The sequence below is a fragment of the Oncorhynchus tshawytscha genome, linkage group LG01 (assembly GCF_018296145.1).
Source record: "Oncorhynchus tshawytscha isolate Ot180627B linkage group LG01, Otsh_v2.0, whole genome shotgun sequence".
Classification (NCBI taxonomy): Eukaryota; Metazoa; Chordata; class Actinopteri; order Salmoniformes; family Salmonidae; genus Oncorhynchus; species Oncorhynchus tshawytscha.
In genome coordinates this window covers 27,938,660-27,963,587 of record NC_056429.1, presented here as the reverse complement: position 1 = coordinate 27,963,587, position 24,928 = coordinate 27,938,660, and the positions used below count along the sequence as shown (strand labels likewise).

The following is a 24,928-nucleotide window of genomic DNA, read 5'->3' as shown; positions in this document are numbered from 1 at the left end:
TGTATATATTACTGGGTTGTGTGTGTATATTACTGGGTTGTGTGTATATTTTACTGGGTTGTGTGTATATATTACTGGGTTGTGTGTATATTTTACTGGGTTGTGTGTATATATTACTGGGTTGTGTGTATATATTACTGGGTTGTGTGTATATTTTACTGGGTTGTGTGTATATATTACTGGGTTGTGTGTATATTACTGGGTTGTGTGTATATTTTACTGGGTTGTGTGTATATATTACTGGGTTGTGTGTATATATTACTGGGTAGTGTGTATATATTACTGGGTAGTGTGTGTATTACTGGGTTGTGTGTGTATTACTGGGTTGTGTGTGTGTATTACTGGGTTGTGTGTGTATATTACTGGGTTGTGTGTATATATTACTGGGTTGTGTGTATATATTACTGGGTTGTGTGTATATATTACTGGGTTGTGTGTATATATTACTGGGTTGTGTGTATATTACTGGGTTGTATGTGTATATTACTGGGTAGTGTGTGTATATTACTGGGTTGTGTGTGTATATTACTGGGTAGTGTGTTAGGAAGCAGCTTGATCTTATGCTTCTCTCACAGGATAATGAATTTCTTCTGACTCTGTCCCCTGGGACTACACTCTCACACTCTCCTGTGTGTGTGTGTGACTTACAGATTCCTGCTCTAGCACTCACTCATACAATTCCCTTCGACCAGAGAGGAAAGGACACTGTAGACTCGTGAATTTCCCCTGAGCAAATGCCTAGGCTTTAGCTCAGTGTGCTAACACGGTCAACCAAGGTTAGAACCCAGTCATTCACACTTATGTTACAACGACAAACCACACTAGAACAGTTTTACCTCAAAACCCATTCATTTTTAGGTTGTCAGGTTCTAAGATGTACATTCTAGTATATAAAATATGTTCTTTGGCTAGTTCAATACATGATTTGTACAAAACTACACATTTCTATGATTTCACAAAGATCTTTGACACTAAAATACAACACAATACCATTCCTTCAGGGCGAGACATAAAACTCATTTAAATGAACTTGATGGCCACATTACCACAAAAACACATTGCAACAGGTGGTGATGGATGGACACGACAGGGTAAATAAAGCAGGTGACATACAGGACACAGTGCCTACACACTGTCTACCCAGAGAACCAAAATGTGAATATGTCAAGAGGTATGAGTACCTTCTGAAGGACATTCTTACATGGTTTGTATCTGGGAGACCAAGACATTTCCTCAATGTTGTTAGAATGTTATTCATATGTTCCCAGTTTTGGTCAATCAAAGAGGTTAATTTCACGCGTTAAGTGTTATCTTACTGTTGAGGAATTTGGCTGTACAACAATCCATGTAGAAACACATTATATGGCAATTCTTTGTAATCACATGAGCATGTATTAGACCAACACCACTGAGATGGGACAAACAACTTATCACTGACTTCCAGGTTGTGGTCTTTGGAAAGAGAGGATAACTCAATCTAGTCTTTTACTCTTTTATATACTGTAAAGTTGAGATGTTTTGACTTTTATGTTCCCTACAAACGTGATTTCGGAAATCCTGTTAAATGATTGGTTGTCAGTTTCGGTGAGGTGTGTATAGATCTGCATATGCACTAAGACATGTAGCCATAGTTTGAACAATCATTTGTTGAATCTCTTCTGTTATTGGTAATGGTGAGAGGTTAGCATGTGTTGGGGGGTATGATCTTTGACCCTCTAACTTTCTCACTCATTATTCACAATTCATTCAGGATTATCCGTAATCATGGTAGAATGTACATCAATGTAGAAGTGTCGAGAAATATATTCTAAATCATCTTAAACCCAACCAAAAACAAACTGCAAATGCATCCAACAAGTTTGTAGAGTCACAAGCTTGATGTAGTCATTACGTGATAGGAATATGGGACAAAATACTACACGTTTGACTACTTTACTTTAGAGGTGTCAATCTTTAGGGCCGGGGTGTCAATCATTTTGATTTTAATTTTGAATGTATTTATTTTATACAGTCATTACTGCTCATCTTTATCAGGGGAGTCAATCATTTTGGACCTCACTGTATATGCTCATTAGGCCATTGAGTGCAGCATGTCCCCACTTGAAATCTTCCAATTAAAACAGGATACTAATCTCTATGTATTCACACTATACACTCAAAGCATCTCCCTGTACCCTCTTACACGCAGTAAACAGAACCGCTACCCGAAACCTTTTTGCAGCAATTCCATAGAAGCAGGTGACAACTGCAATTTTACAAGACCTTACAAACATCAGTCAATTAGCAATCAAGGAGCTACAATCACTGACTGGAACTAGGCCTGGGGTTGGGAAGACGGGGGCGAGGGTAGTGGCCCGGGGGTTAGAGGTGGGTAGCAGTGTCTAGGGCTGGAGGTGAGCCTGTGGCTGAGGAGGCTAGCAGGGCAGTAGCCAGTCCCCCTGGGTGTGGAGCCCTTCTGTGGTCTGACGTTGGGGTCTGCGACAGAGCTTGTGGTTTCAGTCTCTTCCCCGCCTCTCCCTCCAGGTCCCTAGTAGCATCCAGCAGCACTTTGACACTCTGAGCGAAGACAGCTCTGGGGTCTGTAGCAGGGAGGGCAGGACAGGAACAGCTCTCCCTCAACTCCAGGTACTGGGGAGAGAGAGAGGTTATAGTGGAAACACACTAGAAAGACAAACGTATGAAAGCAGCGTGTGGCAGTGGCGTGTTATCCCTCTGGAGTCAATTGACGCACCGGTGCGTCAATCAAAGTAACGCAATATTTTTAATTCGGTCTGTTTAATCTAGAGATTTCTGTGTTTTTGCATTGGATGAGTCTCAAGCCACAGCATCCGCCAGCATACAGCATTCCGTATCTGCGATGAAAGGTGGCAGAGTTGGAGCGGTATTTGTCAGACCATGAGATATCCCAAAAATCGGTCTTCACTCTATGGAATGGGGAGACTCTCGCGAACACAATGGTGGTCTCTACGACCCCCACAAGTGTCAGGGGACTCTTCTGAAGTTGGTACCGTCGATGGACCAACTTCTATTTGTAGCGTCAAAACCGTTTGGGCTACAAACTACTGTGACCCCACTGTGTTCTCCGTTTTGCTCTTACGACCCTCGCAAGTTTCACGGGACTAATCTGAAGGTAGCCGGTACCAGTTTAAAAAACGTATGGAAGTATGAATGTAGTTTTGTGCCGAACCAAAAAAGGGGTTAGCTAAACGATGCATAATAATATGATCATCTTAAAAAATTATACAAGTCCCCCCCCAATGAAAATGAACAATCGTCAGGAAACTAACTGAAAGTGACAGCAGATGTTGTGTGGTCAGAGACGATAGTACGGCCACAAGATTCTTTGAAGGTACATTTCGGCCGCCCATTAATCAGGTGTGTTTTCTCTCCTACACACACGGTGGATGTGAGTAAATCCATCCCTAAACTGTACGGATCCAGATCACTACTTCTACAGGTCAATGTCCCAGTCTGGGATTCAACAGGAAGGCTCAGTAGCATGCCAACTGTCTGTGTGTGTGTGCATGTAACCCTGTGTGACACACAGGAGTGTATTTACCCTTGAGTGTGTCTGTTTTAGCAGGAGAGGAACAGATGGAGAAAACACTAATTGTCCATCAGACGAGAGTTTGTGTGCTACTGTGCCTGTGAGGATATATGGGTGTGTGGTGTGCATACTGTGTGTGTGTGTGTCTTGTGTTTGTATGTACGTACCCTACATGACCAAAAGTATGTGGACACCTGCTCGTCGAACATCTCATTCCAAAATCATTTGTATTAATATGGAGTTGGTCCCCCCTTTGCCGCTATAACAGCCTTCTGTATAACTGCCGATTCACTCTTCTGGGAAGGCTTTCCACTAGATGTTGGAACATTGCTGGGGGGACTTGCTTCTATTCAGCCACAAGAACATTAGTGAGGTCGGGCACTGATGTAGGGAGATGAGGCCTGGCTCGCAGTCGGTGGTCAAATTCATCCCAAAGGTGTTCAATGGGGTTGAGGTCAGGGCTCTGTGCAGGCCAGTCATGTTCTTCCACACCAATCTCGACAAACCATTTCTGTACGGACCTCGCTTTGTGCACAGGGGCATTGTCATGCTGAAACAGGAAAGGGCCTTCCCCAAATCGTTGCCACAAAGTTGGAAGCACAGAATCGTCTAGAATGCCGTTTTATGCTGTAGCGTTGAGATTTCCTTTCACTTGACCTAAGGGGCCTAACCATGAAAAACAGCCCCAGAACTTTATTCCTCCCCCACCAAACTTCATAGTTGGCGCTACGCATTTGAGCAGGTAGTGTTCTCCTGGCATTCGTCAAATCCAGATTTGTCCGTCAGACTGCCAGATGGTGAAGCGTGATTCATCACTCCAGAGAAGGTGTTTCCACTGCTCCAGTCCAATGACGGTGAGCTTTACGCCACTCTTAGGGCCACACACATGAAGGCCGACCATGTCGACGTGGGTTCGATTCCGTCCCACGCCCTTCAGGCACAAATAACTAAATTCCCCCGATTGACTTCATTTGCTTACACATTTCAAATATGGGGAGACCAGGGATAATTTACCCCCCAATCTTGATAAGAAATGACCAGACACTTTTGGATAACATAAATAGGAAACAAATAGAATAATAACAGTAAGATTCACCAACATGAGTTTCCATTCATACAAAGTGTCAGGTAATGAAATGATGAAATACTTTATTTCCGATGCTTGTCAAATAGATAAATCGCCCTTAGTCTGTTCAAAAAGTTGTTCCGATGATAAGACCAACCAGAGACCAAACATATCTTAAAACGGTTGCAAGCAGGACTAAGGAGGTGACACCGACGTCATCTTTTAGGGAGCGGTAATGAGGTGACCAACAATGGTTGTAATTGAGTTCAGCTGTGCAGGTGAATTTAGCACGTATTGATGGTTTAATGAGACATCAGCTGGTAATCTAGTGCCATCGATGGTTGCATAATCCAATAGGCTACATTCTGTGGGCTACCCGTTAGCCTATCCATTGTCACACTGTGTTTCCCTGGCTGAGTTGGTGAGCTGATGTAGTCCTACTGTAGAACAATAAACTTTCCTCCAGTGTGGATGTTCGTCCATGTTTTATAGATGATGTATCGTTTGTAAATATATACTGAAAAAAAATATAAACATAACATGTAAAATGTTGGTCCCATGTTTCATGAGCTAAAATATAAGATCCGAGGAATGTTCCATATGCAAAAAAAAAGCGTATTTTTCTCATATTTTGTGTACAAATATGTTTACATCCCTGTTGGTGAGCATTTCTCCTTTTGCCCAGATAATCCATCCACCTGATAGGTGTGGTATATCAAGAAGCTGATTAAACAGCATGATCATTACACAGGCGCACCTTGTGCTGGGGACAATAAAAGGTCACTAAAATGTTCTGTATTGTCACACAACACTATGGCACAAATGTCTCAAGTTTTGAGGGAGCGTGCAATTGGCATGCTGACTGCAGGAATGTCCACCAGAGCTGTTGCCAGATCATTTAATGTTAATATCTCTACCATAAGCCGCCTCCTACGTCATCTTGAAAACATTTAAATAAAAGCAATTAACATGTGGGACTAATGCAGGTTCAGACTGGTCACTATATCTCCCAGCACTGGGCGCCAACTCATGAGGCTTGGAGCTGGAGCGCGCTGCTTAGACCACTGTGCTATGACCTTACACAACGCTCTCGTAGGCACTAAGAATACTAATGATACATAGGCTCGTCGTTTTAATTATCTTGTTTTAAGCCTTCCCTAAACCATAGTCCTAACCTTAACCACTCGCAATGAATGCCTAAACTGTTAACCTTTTGAGTTGTTTCTGTCTTAACCCTGTAACAGCGCAGAATTAACACGGTAGAAAACGTGGAATGAATGTGTAAAAACAGACCTTCATGCATGAGTTAAAGGGCAGTGGGCAGGATCCATGTAGAGACTGTGTCCCGGGAAACAGACATGTTTTATGCCTATTGCTTGCCTTCAACATTTAATAAAACAATTGATTAAAAAAATAAATCTAAAATAAAGATGTCCCCTAATGAAAACTGCATCTACCTCTACAATAAGAAGTCACACGAGGCATGCTGTAGCCTGCATGTAGCCTACATAAGGTATAAGGTAGGTACGGTGTGCGTTGTATACAAAACAAACGCCTTCAGCTGCCCCCTGGCGGTGAGTCTAAATATTTATTCAGATATTAAAATCCCATTGCTGCAGGATTATTTTCCTCCTGTGACGAATGGGGTCAAATTAGGCTCCGACATCTGTAGGTGTCTCGTTAGACTAGACTCCCAGCTCAATCCTACAGCTCTGATGGAGTTCTCCTCCTAGACCACAGTCTTCAGGCCATGTGATGTGCTTCTGTACATTAGCAACACCAGGAAGTCACGTGGACTATTCTAACTGCCTGCGGTGTGAGACCAGGTATAGCAGAGTCATCGGTCATGTGCATACCACCAACACACAGCCATCATGTCTGATCAGACTGCAGGAATGACTTGATGACAAGATTGACATCATATAGGAAGGGAAAGAGGGATACCTAGTCAGTCGTTGGAACGAACGCATTCAACTGGAATGTTTCTTACGCATTTAACCCAATCCCTCTGAATATAGACCCTTGGCGACAGTGTATACTGGTGTATGTGGACGAGTCTCTCCCCTGCATGCTTGCTACCTGTGGGACCAGCCGGTCCAGCTGTGCCACTCTGTTCCTGTGAGAGGGGTGTGTGGAGAGCCACTCTGGTACTGTAGGTTCTCCTCTCAGCTGGTTACTGATCTCCATCTGCTGCCAGAACACTGGCCCTGCCCGCACATCAGCACATGCCTGGAGGGAGAGACAGACTGGGTTACACACACCCTGGGCGCCTGTATGGTTGTCACGGAAACGATACATTACTACAGCATCCAGAACAGGTTGACGGTTAGAAGAGTGGGAGAAATTCTATATTTGACAACACCGCCATCTAGTGCACTGTAGGCAGCTCTAAGTTTAGTCAGCATATACAGAAGGGTCAGGAGGCAAGAGTGAGACAGAGCTACTGTCCTATCCTGTACCTTGGCAGCCAGCTGGAGTCCAACCTGATCAGCTTCTGCCTCCAACTTCCTGCTATAAGGACGATCAAACAAGAACTGAGAGAGAGAGAGACACAGAGAGAGAGAGAGAGACAGAGAGAGAAAGACACAGAGAGAGAGAGAGAGACACAGAGAGAGACAGAGATAAAGAAAGACAGAGAGAGACACAGAGAGAGACAGAGACACACATGGAGAGAGAGAGAGAGAGACACAGAGAGAAGGACAGAGAGAGACACAGAGACAGAGAGAGACGGAGAGAGACGGAGAGAGAGACACACATACACAGGGAGAGAGAGAGACACAGATATTAGTTAAACATATCTTTCACCACATGAAAAGTCCTGATATGTGTCCGTTACCTGTATGAGCTTAGTCTGTATCCACTGTCCCAGTACAGCCAGGCTGTCTCGAGGACACACGGCCCAGATGGCTGTTAGCAGGATCAGAGACAGGAAGTCTACCACATGAGACATACTGGCCTGCTCTGCCTGGAGGGAGGAAGGGAGGGAAGGAGAGAAAAGAGAGAAAAAAGTAGGGAGGGGAGAGAGAAAGTAGAAAAGCAATAAATAACTAATTCTCTGTAAGTGTATTGATTGTTCCCACCTATTTCATCTGAACTTTAAATTCAGACCTAATATGGAGATTACATTAGGAAATGGTGAATCTAACAGCAGACACCCAGGGCGAGGCTGGAACTGATGAATCCATATTCATTTTCATCATCTAATTAAACTGTCCTGTATCGGAGGGTAAATACAGGTCTCAGAGGAAAGGATCAGAAACTACGCCAAACATTTCTCTCAGAGCAAGAGCCATATCCGATTAGAACAGTCAGCTGTTCTGAGTTCATTGAAAAGGGATGAGACTCTCTACTTAAAACAGCTGTACCCTCAGTCCAGAAACAACATTAGTGTCTCAGACATCTAAAGGACACTCTGTCTGTGAGCTTCTTAGAACTAGTGACTGATGATACAACCCCACTGCAATTAATGACATCCTCTCTGCAGACCTGCGACAGATCTGAGCTGTAGGTCAGGTGAGGTGACGTGGATGAGAGAGAGGAGGAGACCAGTAGTACTGTAGCATGACTGAAGCTGATGAGTCACTCGGCACGGAACAGGACACGACTCTGTGTAGCCCCCAGGCAAGCAACGAGCAAACACACACAGTCTTGTATAACTAACCTTGTGAGGACACACTATTCAGTCCTATTCAAAATCCTCACATACGTATACTAGAGACAGACAGAAAGGCCTGGCTGTATACTCAGTGTTCCATCACTAGAGAGAGACAGACAGAAAGGCCTGGCTGTATACTCAGTGTTCCATCACTAGAGAGAGACAGACAGAAAGGCCTGGCTGTATACTCAGTGTTCCATCACTAGAGAGAGACAGACAGAAAGGCCTGGCTGTATACTCAGTGTCCCATCACTAGAGAGAGACAGACAGAAAGGCCTGGCTGTATACTCAGTGTCCCATCACTAGAGAGAGACAGACAGAAAGGCTGTATACTCAGTGTTCCATCACTTGAGAGATACAGACAGAAAGGCCTGGCTGTATACTCAGTGTTCCATCACTAGAGAGAGACAGACAGAAAGGCTGTATACTCAGTGTTCCATCACTAGAGAGAGAGACAGACAGAAAGGCTGTATACTCAGGGTTCCATCACTAGAGAGACAGACAGAAAGGCTGTATACTCAGTGTTCCATCACTAGAGACAGACAGACAGAAAGGCTGTATACTCAGTGTTCCACCACTAGAGACAGACAGAAAGGCCTGGCTGTAATACTCAGTGTCCCATCACTAGAGACCGACAGAAAGGCTGTATACTCAGTGTCCCATCACTAGAGACAGACAGAAAGGCTGTATACTCAGTGTTCCATCACTAGAGAGAGACAGACAGAAAGGCTGTATACTCAGTGTTCCATCACTAGAGAGAGAGACAGACAGAAAGGCTGTATACTCAGGGTTCCATCACTAGAGAGAGACAGACAGAAAGGCCTGGCTGTATACTCAGGGTTCCATCACTAGAGAGAGACAGACAGAAAGGCCTGGCTGTATACTCAGTGTCCCATCACTAGAGAGAGACAGACAGAAAGGCCTGGCTGTATACTCAGTGTCTCATCACTAGAGAGAGACAGACAGAAAGGTCTGGCTGTATACTCACAGAGTGTCCCATCACTAGAAAGAGACAGGCAGAAAGGCCTGGCTGTATACTCAGTGTTCCATCACTAGAGAGAGACAGACAGAAAGGCTGTATACTCAGTGTTCCATCACTAGAGAGACAGACAGAAAGGCTGTATACTCAGTGTTCCACCACTAGAGACAGACAGACAGAAAGGCTATATACTCAGTGTTCCATCACTAGAGACAGACAGACAGAAAGGCTATATACTCAGTGTTCCATCACTAGAGACAGACAGACAGAAAGGCTGTATACTCAGTGTTCCATCACTAGAGAGAGACAGAAAGGCTGTATACTCAGTGTTCCATCACTTGAGAGATACAGACAGAAAGGCCTGGCTGTATACTCAGTGTTCCATCACTAGAGAGAGACAGACAGAAAGGCTGTATACTCAGTGTTCCATCACTAGAGAGAGACAGACAGAAAGGCTGTATACTCAGGGTTCCATCACTAGAGAGAGACAGACAGAAAGGCCTGGCTGTATACTCAGTGTTCCATCAATAGAGAGAGACAGACAGAAAGGCTGTATACTCAGGGTTCCATCACTAGAGAGAGACAGACAGAAAGGCCTGGCTGTATACTCAGTGTCCCATCACTAGAGACAGACAGAAAGGCTGTATACTCAGTGTCCCATCACTAGAGACAGACAGAAAGGCTGTATACTCAGTGTTCCATCACTAGAGAGAGACAGACAGAAAGGCTGTATACTCAGTGTTCCATCACTAGAGAGAGACAGACAGAAAGGCTGTATACTCAGTGTTCCATCACTAGAGAGAGACAGACAGAAAGGCTGTATACTCAGTGTTCCATCACTAGAGAGAGACAGACAGAAAGGCTGTATACTCAGTGTTCCATCACTAGAGAGAGAGACAGACAGAAAGGCTGTATACTCAGGGTTCCATCACTAGAGAGAGACAGACAGAAAGGCCTGGCTGTATACTCAGTGTCCCATCACTAGAGACCGACAGAAAGGCTGTATACTCAGTGTCCCATCACTAGAGACAGACAGAAAGGCTGTATACTCAGTGTTCCATCACTAGAGAGAGACAGACAGAAAGGCTGTATACTCAGTGTTCCATCACTAGAGAGAGACAGACAGAAAGGCTGTATACTCAGGGTTCCATCACTAGAGAGAGACAGACAGAAAGGCCTGGCTGTATACTCAGTGTCCCACCACTAGAGAGAGACAGACAGAAAGGCCTGGCTGTATACTCAGTGTTCCATCACTAGAGAGAGACAGACAGAAAGGCTGTATACTCAGTGTTCCATCACTAGAGAGACAGACAGAAAGGCTGTATACTCAGTGTTCCACCACTAGAGACAGACAGACAGAAAGGCTATATACTCAGTGTTCCATCACTAGAGACAGACAGACAGAAAGGCTGTATACTCAGTGTTCCACCACTAGAGACAGACAGAAAGGCCTGGCCGTAATACTCAGTGTTCCATCACTAGAGAGAGACAGAAAGGCTGTATACTCAGTGTCCCATCACTAGAGACAGACAGACAGAAAGGCTGTATACTCAGTGTTCCATCACTAGAGAGAGACAGAAAGGCTGTATACTCAGTGTTCCATCACTAGAGACAGACAGACAGAAAGGCTGTATACTCAGTGTTCCACCACTAGAGACAGACAGACAGAAAGGCTGTATACTCAGTGTTCCACCACTAGAGACAGACAGAAAGGCCTGGCCGTAATACTCAGTGTTCCATCACTAGAGAGAGACAGACAGAAAGGCTGTATACTCAGTGTTCCATCACTAGAGAGAGACAGAAAGGCTGTATACTCAGTGTTCCATCACTAGAGAGAGACAGAAAGGCTGTATACTCAGTGTTCCACCACTAGAGACAGACAGACAGAAAGGCTGTATACTCAGTGTTCCACCACTAGAGACAGACAGACAGAAAGGCCTGGCCGTAATACTCAGTGTTCCACCACTAGAGAGAGACAGACAGAAAGGCTGTATACTCAGTGTTCCATCACTAGAGAGACAGAAAGGCTGTATACTCACAGAGTGTCCCATCACTAGAGACAGACAGACAGAAAGGCTGTATACTCAGTGTTCCATCACTAGAGAGACAGAAAGGCTGTATACTCACAGAGTGTCCCATCACTAGAGACAGACAGACAGAAAGGCTGTATACTCAGAGTGTCCCATCACTAGAGACAGACAGACAGAAAGGCTGTATACTCAGTGTCCCATCACTAGAGACAGACAGACAGAAAGGCTGTATACTCACAGAGTGTCCCATCACTAGAGACAGACAGACAGAAAGGCTGTATACTCACAGAGTGTCCCATCACTAGAGACAGACAGACAGAAAGGCTGTATACTCACAGAGTGTCCCATCACTAGAGACAGACAGACAGAAAGGCTGTATACTCACAGAGTGTCCCATCACTAGAGACAGACAGACAGAAAGGCTGTATACTCACAGAGTGTCCCATCACTAGAGACAGACAGAAAGGCTGTATACTCAGAGTGTCCCATCACTAGAGACAGACAGACAGAAAGGCTGTATACTCACAGAGTGTCCCATCACTAGAGACAGACAGACAGAAAGGCTGTATACTCACAGAGTGTCCCATCACTAGAGAGACAGAAAGGCTGTATACTCAGTGTTCCATCACTAGAGACAGACAGACAGAAAGGCTGTATACCCAGTGTCCCATCACTAGAGACAGACAGAAAGGCTGTATACTCAGTGTTCCACCACTAGAGACAGACAGACAGAAAGGCCTGGCTGTAATACTCAGTGTTCCATCACTAGAGACAGACAGAAAGGCTGTATACTCACAGAGTGTCCCATCACTAGAGACAGACAGACAGACAGAAAGGCTGTATACTCACAGAGTGTCCCATCACTAGAGACAGACAGACAGACAGAAAGGCTGTATACTCACAGAGTGTCCCATCACTAGAGACAGACAGACAGAAAGGCTGTATACACACAGTGTCCCATCACTAGAGACAGACAGACAGAAAGGCTGTATACTCACAGAGTGTCCCATCACTAGAGACAGACAGACAGAAAGGCTGTATACTCACAGAGTGTCCCATCACTAGAGAGACAGAAAGGCTGTATACTCAGTGTTCCATCACTAGAGACAGACAGACAGAAAGGCTGTATACCCAGTGTCCCATCACTAGAGACAGACAGAAAGGCTGTATACTCAGTGTTCCATCACTAGAGAGAGACAGAAAGGCTGTATACTCAGTGTTCCACCACTAGAGACAGACAGACAGAAAGGCCTGGCTGTAATACTCAGTGTTCCATCACTAGAGACAGACAGACAGAAAGGCTGTATACTCACAGAGTGTCCCATCACTAGAGACAGACAGACAGAAAGGCTGTATACTCACAGAGTGTCCCATCACTAGAGACAGACAGACAGAAAGGCTGTATACTCATAGAGTGTCCCATCACTAGAGACAGACAGACAGAAAGGCTGTATACACACAGTGTCCCATCACTAGAGACAGACAGACAGAAAGGCTGTATACTCACAGAGTGTCCCATCACTAGAGACAGACAGACAGAAAGGCTGTATACTCACAGAGTGTCCCATCACTAGAGACAGACAGACAGAAAGGCTGTATACTCACAGAGTGTCCCATCACTAGAGACAGACAGACAGAAAGGCTGTATACTCACAGAGTGTCCCATCACTAGAGACAGACAGACAGACAGAAAGGCTGTATACTCAGAGTGTCCCATCACTAGAGACAGACAGACAGAAAGGCTGTATACTCACAGAGTGTCCCATCACTAGAGACAGACAGACAGAAAGGCTGTATACTCAGTGTCCCATCACTAGAGAGACAGAAAGGCTGTATACTCAGTGTCCCATCACTAGAGACAGACAGACAGAAAGGCTGTATACTCAGTGTCCCATAACTAGAGAGACAGAAAGGCTGTATACTCAGTGTCCCATCACTAGAGAGACAGAAAGGCTGTATACTCACAGAGTGTCCCATCACTAGAGAGAGATAGACAGAAAGGCTGTATACTCAGTGTTCCATCACTAGAGAGACAGAAAGGCTGTATACTCACAGAGTGTCCCATCACGAGAGAGATAGACAGAAAGGCTGTATACTCAGTGTTCCATCACTAGAGAGACAGAAAGGCTGTATACTCAGTGTTCCATCACTAGAGAGACAGAAAGGCTGTATACTCACAGAGTGTCCCATCACTAGAGAGAGATAGACAGAAAGGCTGTATACTCAGTGTTCCATCACTAGAGAGAGACAGAAAGGCTGTATACCAGTGTTCACTAGAGACAGACAGACAGAAAGGCTGTATACTCAGTGTTCCATCACTAGAGACAGACAGACAGAAAGGCTGTATACTCACAGAGTGTCCCATCACTAGAGACAGACAGACAGAAAGGCTGTATACTCACAGAGTGTCCCATCACTAGAGACAGACAGACAGAAAGGCTGTATACTCACAGAGTGTCCCATCACTAGAGACAGACAGACAGAAAGGCTGTATACTCACAGAGTGTCCCATCACTAGAGACAGACAGACAGAAAGGCTGTATACACACAGTGTCCCATCACTAGAGACAGACAGACAGAAAGGCTGTATACTCACAGAGTGTCCCATCACTAGAGACAGACAGACAGAAAGGCTGTATACTCACAGAGTGTCCCATCACTAGAGACAGACAGACAGAAAGGCTGTATACTCAGTGTCCCATCACTAGAGACAGACAGACAGAAAGGCCCAGTGTCCCATCACTAGAGACAGACAGACAGAAAGGCTGCAGTGTCCCATCACTAGAGACAGACAGACAGAAAGGCTGTATACTCAGTGTCCCATCACTAGAGAGACAGAAAGGCTGTATACTCAGTGTCCCATCACTAGAGACAGACAGACAGAAAGGCTGTATACTCAGTGTCCCATCACTAGAGAGACAGAAAGGCTGTATACTCAGTGTCCCATCACTAGAGAAAGACAGAAAGGCTGTATACTCAGTGTCCCATCACTAGAGAGACAGAAAGGCTGTATACTCACAGAGTGTCCCATCACTAGAGAGAGATAGACAGAAAGGCTGTATACTCAGTGTCCCATCACTAGAGAGACAGAAAGGCTGTATACTCAGTGTTCCATCACTAGAGACAGACAGACAGAAAGGCTGTATACTCACTAGAGAGTGTCCCATCACTCAGTGTTCCAGACAGAGAGAGACAGAAAGGCTGTATACTCAGTGTTCCATCACTAGAGACAGACAGACAGAAAGGCTGTATACCAGTGTTCCATCACTAGACAGACAGACAGAAAGGCTGTATACTCAGTGTGTCCATCACTAGAGAGAGACAGAAAGGCTGTATACTCAGTGTTCCATCACTAGAGACAGACAGACAGAAAGGCTGTATACTCAGTGTTCCCATCACTAGAGACAGACAGAGTGTCCCATCACTAGAGACAGACAGACAGAAAGGCTGTATACTCACAGAGTGTCCCATCACTAGAGACAGACAGACAGAAAGGCTGTATACTCACAGAGTGTCCCATCACTAGAGACAGACAGACAGAAAGGCTGTATACACACAGTGTCCCATCACTAGAGACAGACAGACAGAAAGGCTGTATACTCACAGAGTGTCCCATCACTAGAGACAGACAGACAGAAAGGCTCCCATCACTAGAGACAGACAGAAAGGTGTCCCATCACTAGAGACAGACAGACAGAAAGGCTGTATACTCATAGAGTGTCCCATCACTAGAGACAGACAGACAGAAAGGCTGTATACTCACAGAGTGTCCCATCACTAGAGACAGACAGACAGAAAGGCTGTATACTCACAGTGTCCCATCACTAGAGACAGACAGACAGAAAGGCTGTATACTCACAGAGTGTCCCATCACTAGAGACAGACAGACAGAAAGGCTGTATACTCACAGTGTCCCATCACTAGAGACAGACAGACAGAAAGGCTGTATACACAGTGTCCCATCACTAGAGACAGACAGACAGAAAGGCTGTATACTCACAGTGTCCCATCACTAGAGACAGACAGACAGAAAGGCTGTATACTCAGTGTCCCATCACTAGAGACAGACAGACAGAAAGGCTGTATACTCACAGTGTCCCATCACTAGAGACAGACAGACAGAAAGGCTGTATACTCACAGAGTGTCCCATCACTAGAGACAGACAGACAGAAAGGCTGTATACTCACAGAGTGTCCCATCACTAGAGACAGACAGACAGAAAGGCTGTATACTCACAGTGTCCCATCACTAGAGACAGACAGACAGAAAGGCTGTATACTCACAGAGTGTCCCATCACTAGAGACAGACAGACAGAAAGGCTGTATACTCAGTGTCCCATCACTAGAGAGACAGAAAGGCTGTATACTCAGTGTCCCATCACTAGAGACAGACAGACAGAAAGGCTGTATACTCAGTGTCCCATCACTAGAGACAGACAGAAAGGCTGTATACTCAGTGTCCCATCACTAGAGACAGACAGACAGAAAGGCTGTATACTCACAGTGTCCCATCACTAGAGACAGACAGACAGAAACTGTATAACAGAGTGTCCCATCACTAGAGACAGACAGACAGAAAGGCTGTATACTCAGTGTCCCATCACTAGAGACAGACAGACAGAAAGGCTGTATACTCACAGAGTGTCCCATCACTAGAGACAGACAGACAGAAAGGCTGTATACACAGAGTGTCCCATCACTAGAGACAGACAGACAGAAAGGCTGTATACTCAGTGTCCCATCACTAGAGACAGACAGACAGAAAGGCTGTATACAGTGTCCCATCACTAGAGACAGACAGAAAGGCTGTATACTCACAGTGTCCCATCACTAGAGAGACAGAAAGGCTGTATACTCAGTGTCCCATCACTAGAGAGACAGACAGAAAGGCTGTATACTCACAGAGTGTCCCATCACTAGAGACAGATAGACAGAAAGGCTGTATACTCAGTGTTCCATCACTAGAGAGACAGAAAGGCTGTATACTCACAGAGTGTCCCATCACTAGAGACAGACAGACAGAAAGGCTGTAGTGTTCCCATCACTAGAGACAGACAGACAGAAAGGTGTCAGTGTCCCATCACTAGAGACAGAGACAGAAAGGCTGTATACTCACAGAGTGTCCCATCAAGAAAGACAGATCAGACAGAAAGGCTGTATACTCAGTGTCCCATCACTAGAGAGACAGACAGAAAGGCTGTATACTCAGTGTCCCATCACTAGAGACAGACAGACAGAAAGGCTGTCACAGTGTCCCATCACTCAGTGTCCCATCACTAGAGACAGACAGACAGAAAGGCTGTATACTCAGTGTCCCATCACTAGAGACAGACAGACAGAAAGGCTGTATACTCAGTGTCCCATCACTAGAGAGACAGAAAGGCTGTATACTCACAGAGTGTCCCATCACTAGAGAGAGATAGACAGAAAGGCTGTATACTCAGTGTTCCATCACTAGAGAGACAGAAAGGCTGTATACTCACAGAGTGTCCCATCACTGCGTGGGCCATCTCATGTCCCAGGATGAAGGTGAGCTGGTGAACATCTGCAACGGCCTCCAACATCCCAGTGAACATAAACACCTTTCCATTCTAGAGGAGAGAGACAGGTATCATACAAACAGTCAACTTACTGTATGGATCTGCGCCGGCCAGTTTCATCTGCATGTTTTGAACTGGACTGGGAATAAAAACAAACAAGTCTCTCTCTCACACACACACACACACACACACACACACACACACACACACCAGGGGCTGGGACTCACCGGCAGTACGAAAGCGTTGACGGTAGGGCTGTCGACCAAGTGGACTCTCCATGAAACAGAGGAGACCTCTGGGATGTCTTTGTTTCTCTGGGCCAGGTGCTCCACCACTCTCTCCACCACCTGGTGACGAGGGTCCTTCTCTGGAACCATCAGCTCAGCAAATTCCTCCATGTACTGAGTAGAACACACACAGTTAAATCAACATCCTCCATGTACTGGGTAGAACACACACACACACACACACAGTTAAATCAACATCCTCCATGTACTGGGTAGAACACACACACACAGTTAAATCAACATCCTCCATGTACTGGGTAGAACACACACACACAGTTAAATCAACATCCTCCATGTACTGGGTAGAACACACACACACAGTTAAATCAACATCCTCCATGTACTGGGTAGACACACACACACACAGTTAAATCAACATCCTCCATGTACTGGGTAGAACACACACACACAGTTAAATCAACATCCTCCATGTACTGGGTAGACACACACACACACAGTTAAATCAACATCCTCCATGTACTGGGTAGAACACACACACACAGTTAAATCACATCCCTCCATGTACAGAACACACACACACAGTTAAATCAACATCCTCCATGTACTGGGTAGAACACACACACACAGTTAAATCAACATCCTCCATGTACTGGGTAGAACACACACACACAGTTAAACACATCTCCATGTACTGGGTAGAGACAGAAACACACACACACAGTTAAATCAACATCCTCCATGTACTGGGTAGAACACACACACACACAGTTAAATCAACATCCTCCATGTACTGGGTAGAACACACACACACACAGTTAAATCAACATCCTCCATGTACTGGGTAGAACACACACACACAGTTAAATCAACATCCTCCATGTACTGGGTAGAACACACACACACAGTTAAATCAACATCCTCCATGTACTGGGTAGAACACACACACACACACAGTTAAATCAACATCCTCCATGTACTGGGTAGAACACACACACACAGTTAAATCAACATCCTCCATGTACTGGGTAGAACACACACACACAGTTAAATCAACATCCTCCATGTACTGGGTAGAACACACACACACACAGTTAAATCAACATCCTCCATGTACTGGGTAGAACACACACACACACACACACAGTTAAATCAACATCCTCCATGTACTGGGTAGAACCACACACACACAGTTAAATCAACATCCTCCATGTACTGGGTAGACACACACACACACACACACACACAGTTAAATCAACATCCTCCATGTACTGGGTAGAACACACACACACAGTTAAATCAACATCCTCCATGTACTGGGTAGAACACACACACACACACACACACACACACACAGTTAAATCAACATCCTCCATGTACTGGGTAGAACACACACACACACAGTTAAATCAACATCCTCCATGTACTGGGTAGAACACACACACACAGTTAAATCAACATCCTCCATGTACTGGGTAGAACACACACACACAGTTAAATCAACATCCTCCATGTACTGGGTAGAACACACACACACACACACACACACACACAGTTAAATCAACATCCTCCATGTACTGGGTAGAACACACACACACAGTTAAATCAACATCCTCCATGTACTGGGTAGAACACACACACACAGTTAAATCAACATCCTCCATGTACTGGGTAGAACACACAACACACACACACAGTTAAATCAACATCCTCCATGTACTGGGTAGAACACACACACACACACACACACACACACAGTTAAATCAACATCCTCCATATACTGGGTAGACACAACACACACACACACAGTTAAATCAACATCCTCCATGTACTGGGTATTAACACACACACACACACAGTTAAATCAACATCCTCCATGTACTGGGTAGAACACACACACACAGTTAAATCAACATCCTCCATGTACTGGGTAGAACAACACACACACACAGTTAAATCAACATCCTCCATATACTGGGTAGAACACACACACACACACACACAGTTAAATCAACATCCTCCATGTACTGGGTAGAACACACACACACAGTTAAATCAACATCCTCCATGTACTGGGTAGAACACACACACACAGTTAAATCAACATCCTCCATGTACTGGAACAGAAAACACACACACACACACACACACACACACACAGTTAAATCAATATCCTCCATGTACTGGGTAGAACACACACACACACACACACACAGTTAAATCAACATCCTCCATGTACTGGGTAGAACACATTTTTCAAGACAACACACACACACACACACAGTTAAATCAACATCCTCCATGTACTGGGTAGAACACACACACACAGTTAAATCAACATCCTCCATGTACTGGGTAGAACACACACACACACACACACAGTTAAATCAATATCCTCCATGTACTGGGTAGACACACACACACACACACAGTTAAATCAACATCCTCCATGTACTGGGTAGTACACACACACACACACACACAGTTAAATCAACATCCTCCATGTACTGGGTAGAACACACACACACACACACAGTTAAATCAACATCCTCCATGTACTGGTAGACACACACACACACACACACACACACACACACACACACACACACACACACACACAGTTAAATCAACATCCTCCATGTACTGGGTAGAACACACACACACAGTTAAATCAACATCCTCCATGTACTGGGTAGAACACACACACACAGTTAAATCAACATCCTCTATGCACTGAGGACACAAACAAGAGTCAGTTACTGAACTACTATTATATTCTCATTAAGCAATAAGGCCCGGGGGGGGTGTGGTATATGGCCAACGGCTGTTCCTCCTGCACGACGCAATGCGGAGTGCCTGGATACAGGCCTTAGCCGTATTGCTATTATAAACTGGTTACCAATGTAATTAGAACAGTATATACGGTCTGATACACCACGGCTTTCAGCCAATCAGCATTCAGGGCTCGAAACACCAGGTTTATAATATATCATATATGAAATCATAATTTCCTAAAAACAGGTTCATCTGAATGGTTGAAAATGATGATCTTATTAGATTGAATATGGCCCACAAGGTTAACAGCATCTCTCCTCACCCCCTCTGTCCACAGTACTGCAGGCATTGTTAGCAGAAAACAGGATTCCCCCATTATAGTAAATGGAATACATTTTTCAAGACAATTATGATACCAATAATTGCTTCTAAGACACCAGATATATGTCCTTGAACCACACACAGAAGAAGTTAAGGATAATGTGTTGCTAATGGTTGCCTGCAGTAACCCAGTCAGCCTTCAACTTGAGTTACTCAATGAGAGAGGGCAGTACTGGGCTAGCCTGAAACATCACTTCCTGGAGTAGCTCAAACCGTGCATGTTACGTCTCCATGAGACCTTATCTTAACAGACTTCATTTGTCTTCAACGCGCTATTGAGTCTTCACAAAGGAATGAATGGTGTCAAGTGATGGATGGCCATTGATATATACAGTTATTGGTCTCACCCCATCTCCTGTCACTGTAGCCAGCTCCATGTAGTTCTCTCTACTGAACACTAGGAGGCGTGTGCGTCCCGTGATGGGCGATTCGTCCAGATGAGTCAGGAAGAAACTTGCCATGATCACCATAGCAACCATACCCCCGGCCACCAGCTGCCAACGGCGACGCCAGACCTTCTGACGCACGAGCTGCTGCTTATTGGGCGGGAGGGCCAACCACCACTTCCTGATACTCCTAGAGGAGAGGGGAGACCAAAGACACCATGTAGCACTACTAGCGACAGACACACCAAAAACACAATGTAGCACTACTAGAGACACACACACCAAAAACACAATGTAGCACTACTAGAGACAGACACACCAAAAACACCATGTAGCACTACTAGAGACAGAGACACCAAAAACACCATGTAGCACGACTAGAGACAGAGACACCATGTAGCACTACTAGAGACAGAGACACCATGTAGCACTACAAGAGACAGAGACACCATGTAGCACTACTAGAGACAGAGACACCATGTAACACTACTAGACAGAGACACCAAAACCACCATGTAGCACGACTAGAGACAGAGACACCATGTAACACTACTAGGGACAGAGACACCAAAACCACCATGTAGCACTACTAGAGACAGAGACACCATGTAACACTACTAGAGACAGAGACACCATGTAACACTACTAGAGACAGAGACACCATGTAACACTACTAGAGACAGAGACACCATGTAACACTACTAGAGACAGAGACACCATGTAACACTACTAGAGACAGAGACACCATGTAACACTACTAGAGACAGAGACACCATGTAACACTACTAGAGACAGAGACACCATGTAACACTACTAGAGACAGACACACCATGTAACACTACTAGAGACAGAGACACCATGTAACACTACTAGAGACAGAGACACCAAAACCACCATGTAGCACGATTAGAGACAGACACACCAAAAACACAATGTAGCACTACTAGAGACAGACACACCAAAAACACAATGTAGCACTAGAGACAGACACACCAAAAACACAATGTAGCACTACTAGAGACAGACACACCAAAAACACCATGTAGCACTACTAGAGACAGACACACCAAAAACACCATGTAGCACTACTAGAGACAGACACACCAAAAACACAATGTAGCACTACTAGAGAAAGAGACACCAAAAACACAATGTAGCACTACCAGAGAAAGAGACACCAAAAACACCATGTAGCACTACTAGAGACAGCGACACCAAAACCACCATGTAGCACTACTAGAGACAGAGACACCATGTAACACTACTAGGGACAGAGACACCAAAACCACCATGTAGCACGATTAGAGACAGACACACCAAAAACACAATGTAGCACTACTAGAGAAAGAGACACCAAAACCACCATGTAGCACTACTAGAGACAGAGACACCATGTAACACTACTAGAGACAGAGACACCATGTAACACTACTAGAGACAGAGACACCATGTAACACTACTAGAGACAGAGACACCATGTAACACTACTAGAGACAGAGACACCATGTAACACTACTAGAGACAGAGACACCATGTAACACTACTAGAGACAGACACACCATGTAACACTACTAGAGACAGAGACACCATGTAACACTACTAGAGACAGAGACACCAAAACCACCATGTAGCACGATTAGAGACAGACACACCAAAAACACAATGTAGCACTACTAGAGACAGACACACCAAAAACACAATGTAGCACTACTAGAGACAGACACACCAACAACACAATGTAGCACTACTAGAGACAGACACACCAAAAACACCATGTAGCACTACTAGAGACAGACACACCAAAAACACCATGTAGCACTACTAGAGACAGACACACCAAAAACACAATGTAGCACTACTAGAGAAAGAGACACCAAAAACACAATGTAGCACTACCAGAGAAAGAGACACCAAAAACACCATGTAGCACTACTAGAGACAGCGACACCAAAAACACCATGTAGCACGACTAGAGACAGAGACACCATGTAGCACTACTAGAGACAGAGACACCATGTAGCACTACAAGAGACAGAGACACCATGTAGCACTACAAGAGACAGAGACACCATGGAACACTACTAGACAGACACCAAAACCACCATGTAGCACTACTAGAGACAGAGACACCATGTAACACTACTAGAGACAGAGACACCAAAACCACCATGTAACACTACTAGAGAGAGACACCATGTAGCACTACTAGAGAGAGAGAGACACACAATGTAGCACTACTAGAGACAGAGACACCATGTAGCACTACTAGAGACAGAGACACCATGTAACACTACTAGAGACAGAGACACCATGTAACACTACTAGAGACAGAGACACCATGTAACACTACTAGAGACAGAGACACCATGTAACACTACTAGAGACAGAGACACCATGTAACACTACTAGAGACAGAGACACCATGTAACACTACTAGAGACAGAGACACCATGTAACACTACTAGAGACAGAGACACCATGTAACACTACTAGAGACAGAGACACCAAAACCACCATGTAACACTACTAGAGACAGAGACACCATGTAGCACTACTAGAGACAGAGACACCATGTAGCACTACTAGAGACAGAGACACCATGTAGCACTACTAGAGACAGAGACACCATGTAGCACTACTAGAGACAGAGACACCATGTAGCACTACTAGAGACAGAGACACAAAAACCACCATGTAGCACCACTAGAGACAGGGACACCATGTAGCACTACTAGAGACGAGGACATAATGTAGCACTACTAGAGACGGAGACACCATGTAGCACTACTAAAGACACCATGTAGCACTACTAGACACCATGTAGCACTACTAGAGACACCATGTAGCACTACTAGAGACACCATGTATCACTACTAGAGACACCATGTATCACTACTAGAGACACCATGTATCACTACTAGAGACAGCGACACCACCATGTATCACTACTAGAGACAGACACCACAATGTAGCACTACTAGAGACAGAGATACCATGAAGCACTACTAGAGACAGAGACACCATGAAGCACTACGAGACAGAGACACCATGAAGCACTACTAGAGACAGAGACACCATGAAGCACTACTAGAGACAGAGACACCATGTAGCACTACTAGAGACAGAGACACCAAAACCACCATGTATCACTACTAGAGACAGAGACACCACCATGTAGCACTACTAGAGACAGAGACACCAAAAACACCATGTAGCACTACTAGAGACAGAGACACCAAAAACACCATGTAGCACTACTAGAGACAGAGACACCAAAAACACCATGTAGCACTACTAGAGACAGAGACACCATGTAGCACTACTAGAGACAGACACACCAAAAACACCATGTAGCACTACTAGAGACAGAGACACCAAAAACACCATGTAGCACTACTAGAGACAGAGACACCATGTAGCACTACTAGAGACAGAGACACCATGTAGCACTACTAGAGACAGAGACACCATGAAGCACTACTAGAGACAGAGACACCATGTAGCACTACTAGAGACAGAGACAGAGACACCACCATGTAGCACTACTAGAGACAGAGACACCAAAACCACCATGTAGCACTACTAGAGACAGAGACACCAAAACCACCATGAAGCACTACTAGAGACAGACACCATGTAGCACTACTAGAGACAGACACCATGTAGCACTACTAGAGACAGAGACACCATGTAGCACTACTAGAGACAGAGACACCATGTAGCACTACTAGAGACAGAGACACCATGAAGCACTACTAGAGACAGAGACACCATGAAGCACTACTAGAGACAGAGACACCATGTAGCACTACTAGAGACAGAGACACCATGTAGCACTACTAGAGACAGAGACACCAAAACACCATGTATCACTACTAGAGACAGAGACACCACCATGTAGCACTACTAGAGACAGAGACACCATGTAGCACTACTAGAGACAGAGACACCATGTAGCACTACTAGAGACAGAGACACCATGTAGCACTACTAGAGACAGACACACCAAAAACACCATGTAGCACTACTAGAGACAGAGACACCAAAAACACCATGTAGCACTACTAGAGACAGAGACACCAAAAACACCATGTAGCAGCAACGTCTATCTTACCATCATAAACCGTATCAATGTACTGTGCATTCGGAAAGTATTCAGACCCCTTCACCTTTTCCACATTTTGTTACATTATAGCATGATTCTAAAATGCATCAACTACATTTTTCCCTCATCAATCTTCACACAATACCCCATAATGACAAAGCGAAAAAAGTGGTTTAGACATTTTTGCAAACCTAAAAATAGAAAACAGATACCTTATT

The 24,928-nt window shown here is 44.7% G+C and overlaps 1 protein-coding gene across 3 annotated transcripts in view; it reads right to left on the bottom strand.

Annotated features, from left to right (window-relative positions):
* Window positions 1–830: 830 nt before the first annotated feature.
* The window catches only part of oma1 (OMA1 zinc metallopeptidase), a 28,865-nt gene continuing 4,767 nt past the window's right edge, over window positions 831–24,928 (bottom strand). For all 3 annotated transcript variants that reach the window (XM_024418159.1, XM_024418168.1, XM_024418150.1), the window contains 7 exons: window positions 20,567–20,795; window positions 17,046–17,219; window positions 16,762–16,869; window positions 7,450–7,578; window positions 7,073–7,147; window positions 6,693–6,842; window positions 831–2,628 (listed from right to left, as the gene is read on the bottom strand). In XM_024418159.1, coding sequence (XP_024273927.1) covers window positions 2,362–2,628; window positions 6,693–6,842; window positions 7,073–7,147; window positions 7,450–7,578; window positions 16,762–16,869; window positions 17,046–17,219; window positions 20,567–20,795 — 1,132 coding nt within the window. In that variant the 3' untranslated portion in view covers window positions 831–2,361. The remainder of the gene's footprint in view (window positions 2,629–6,692; window positions 6,843–7,072; window positions 7,148–7,449; window positions 7,579–16,761; window positions 16,870–17,045; window positions 17,220–20,566; window positions 20,796–24,928) is intronic.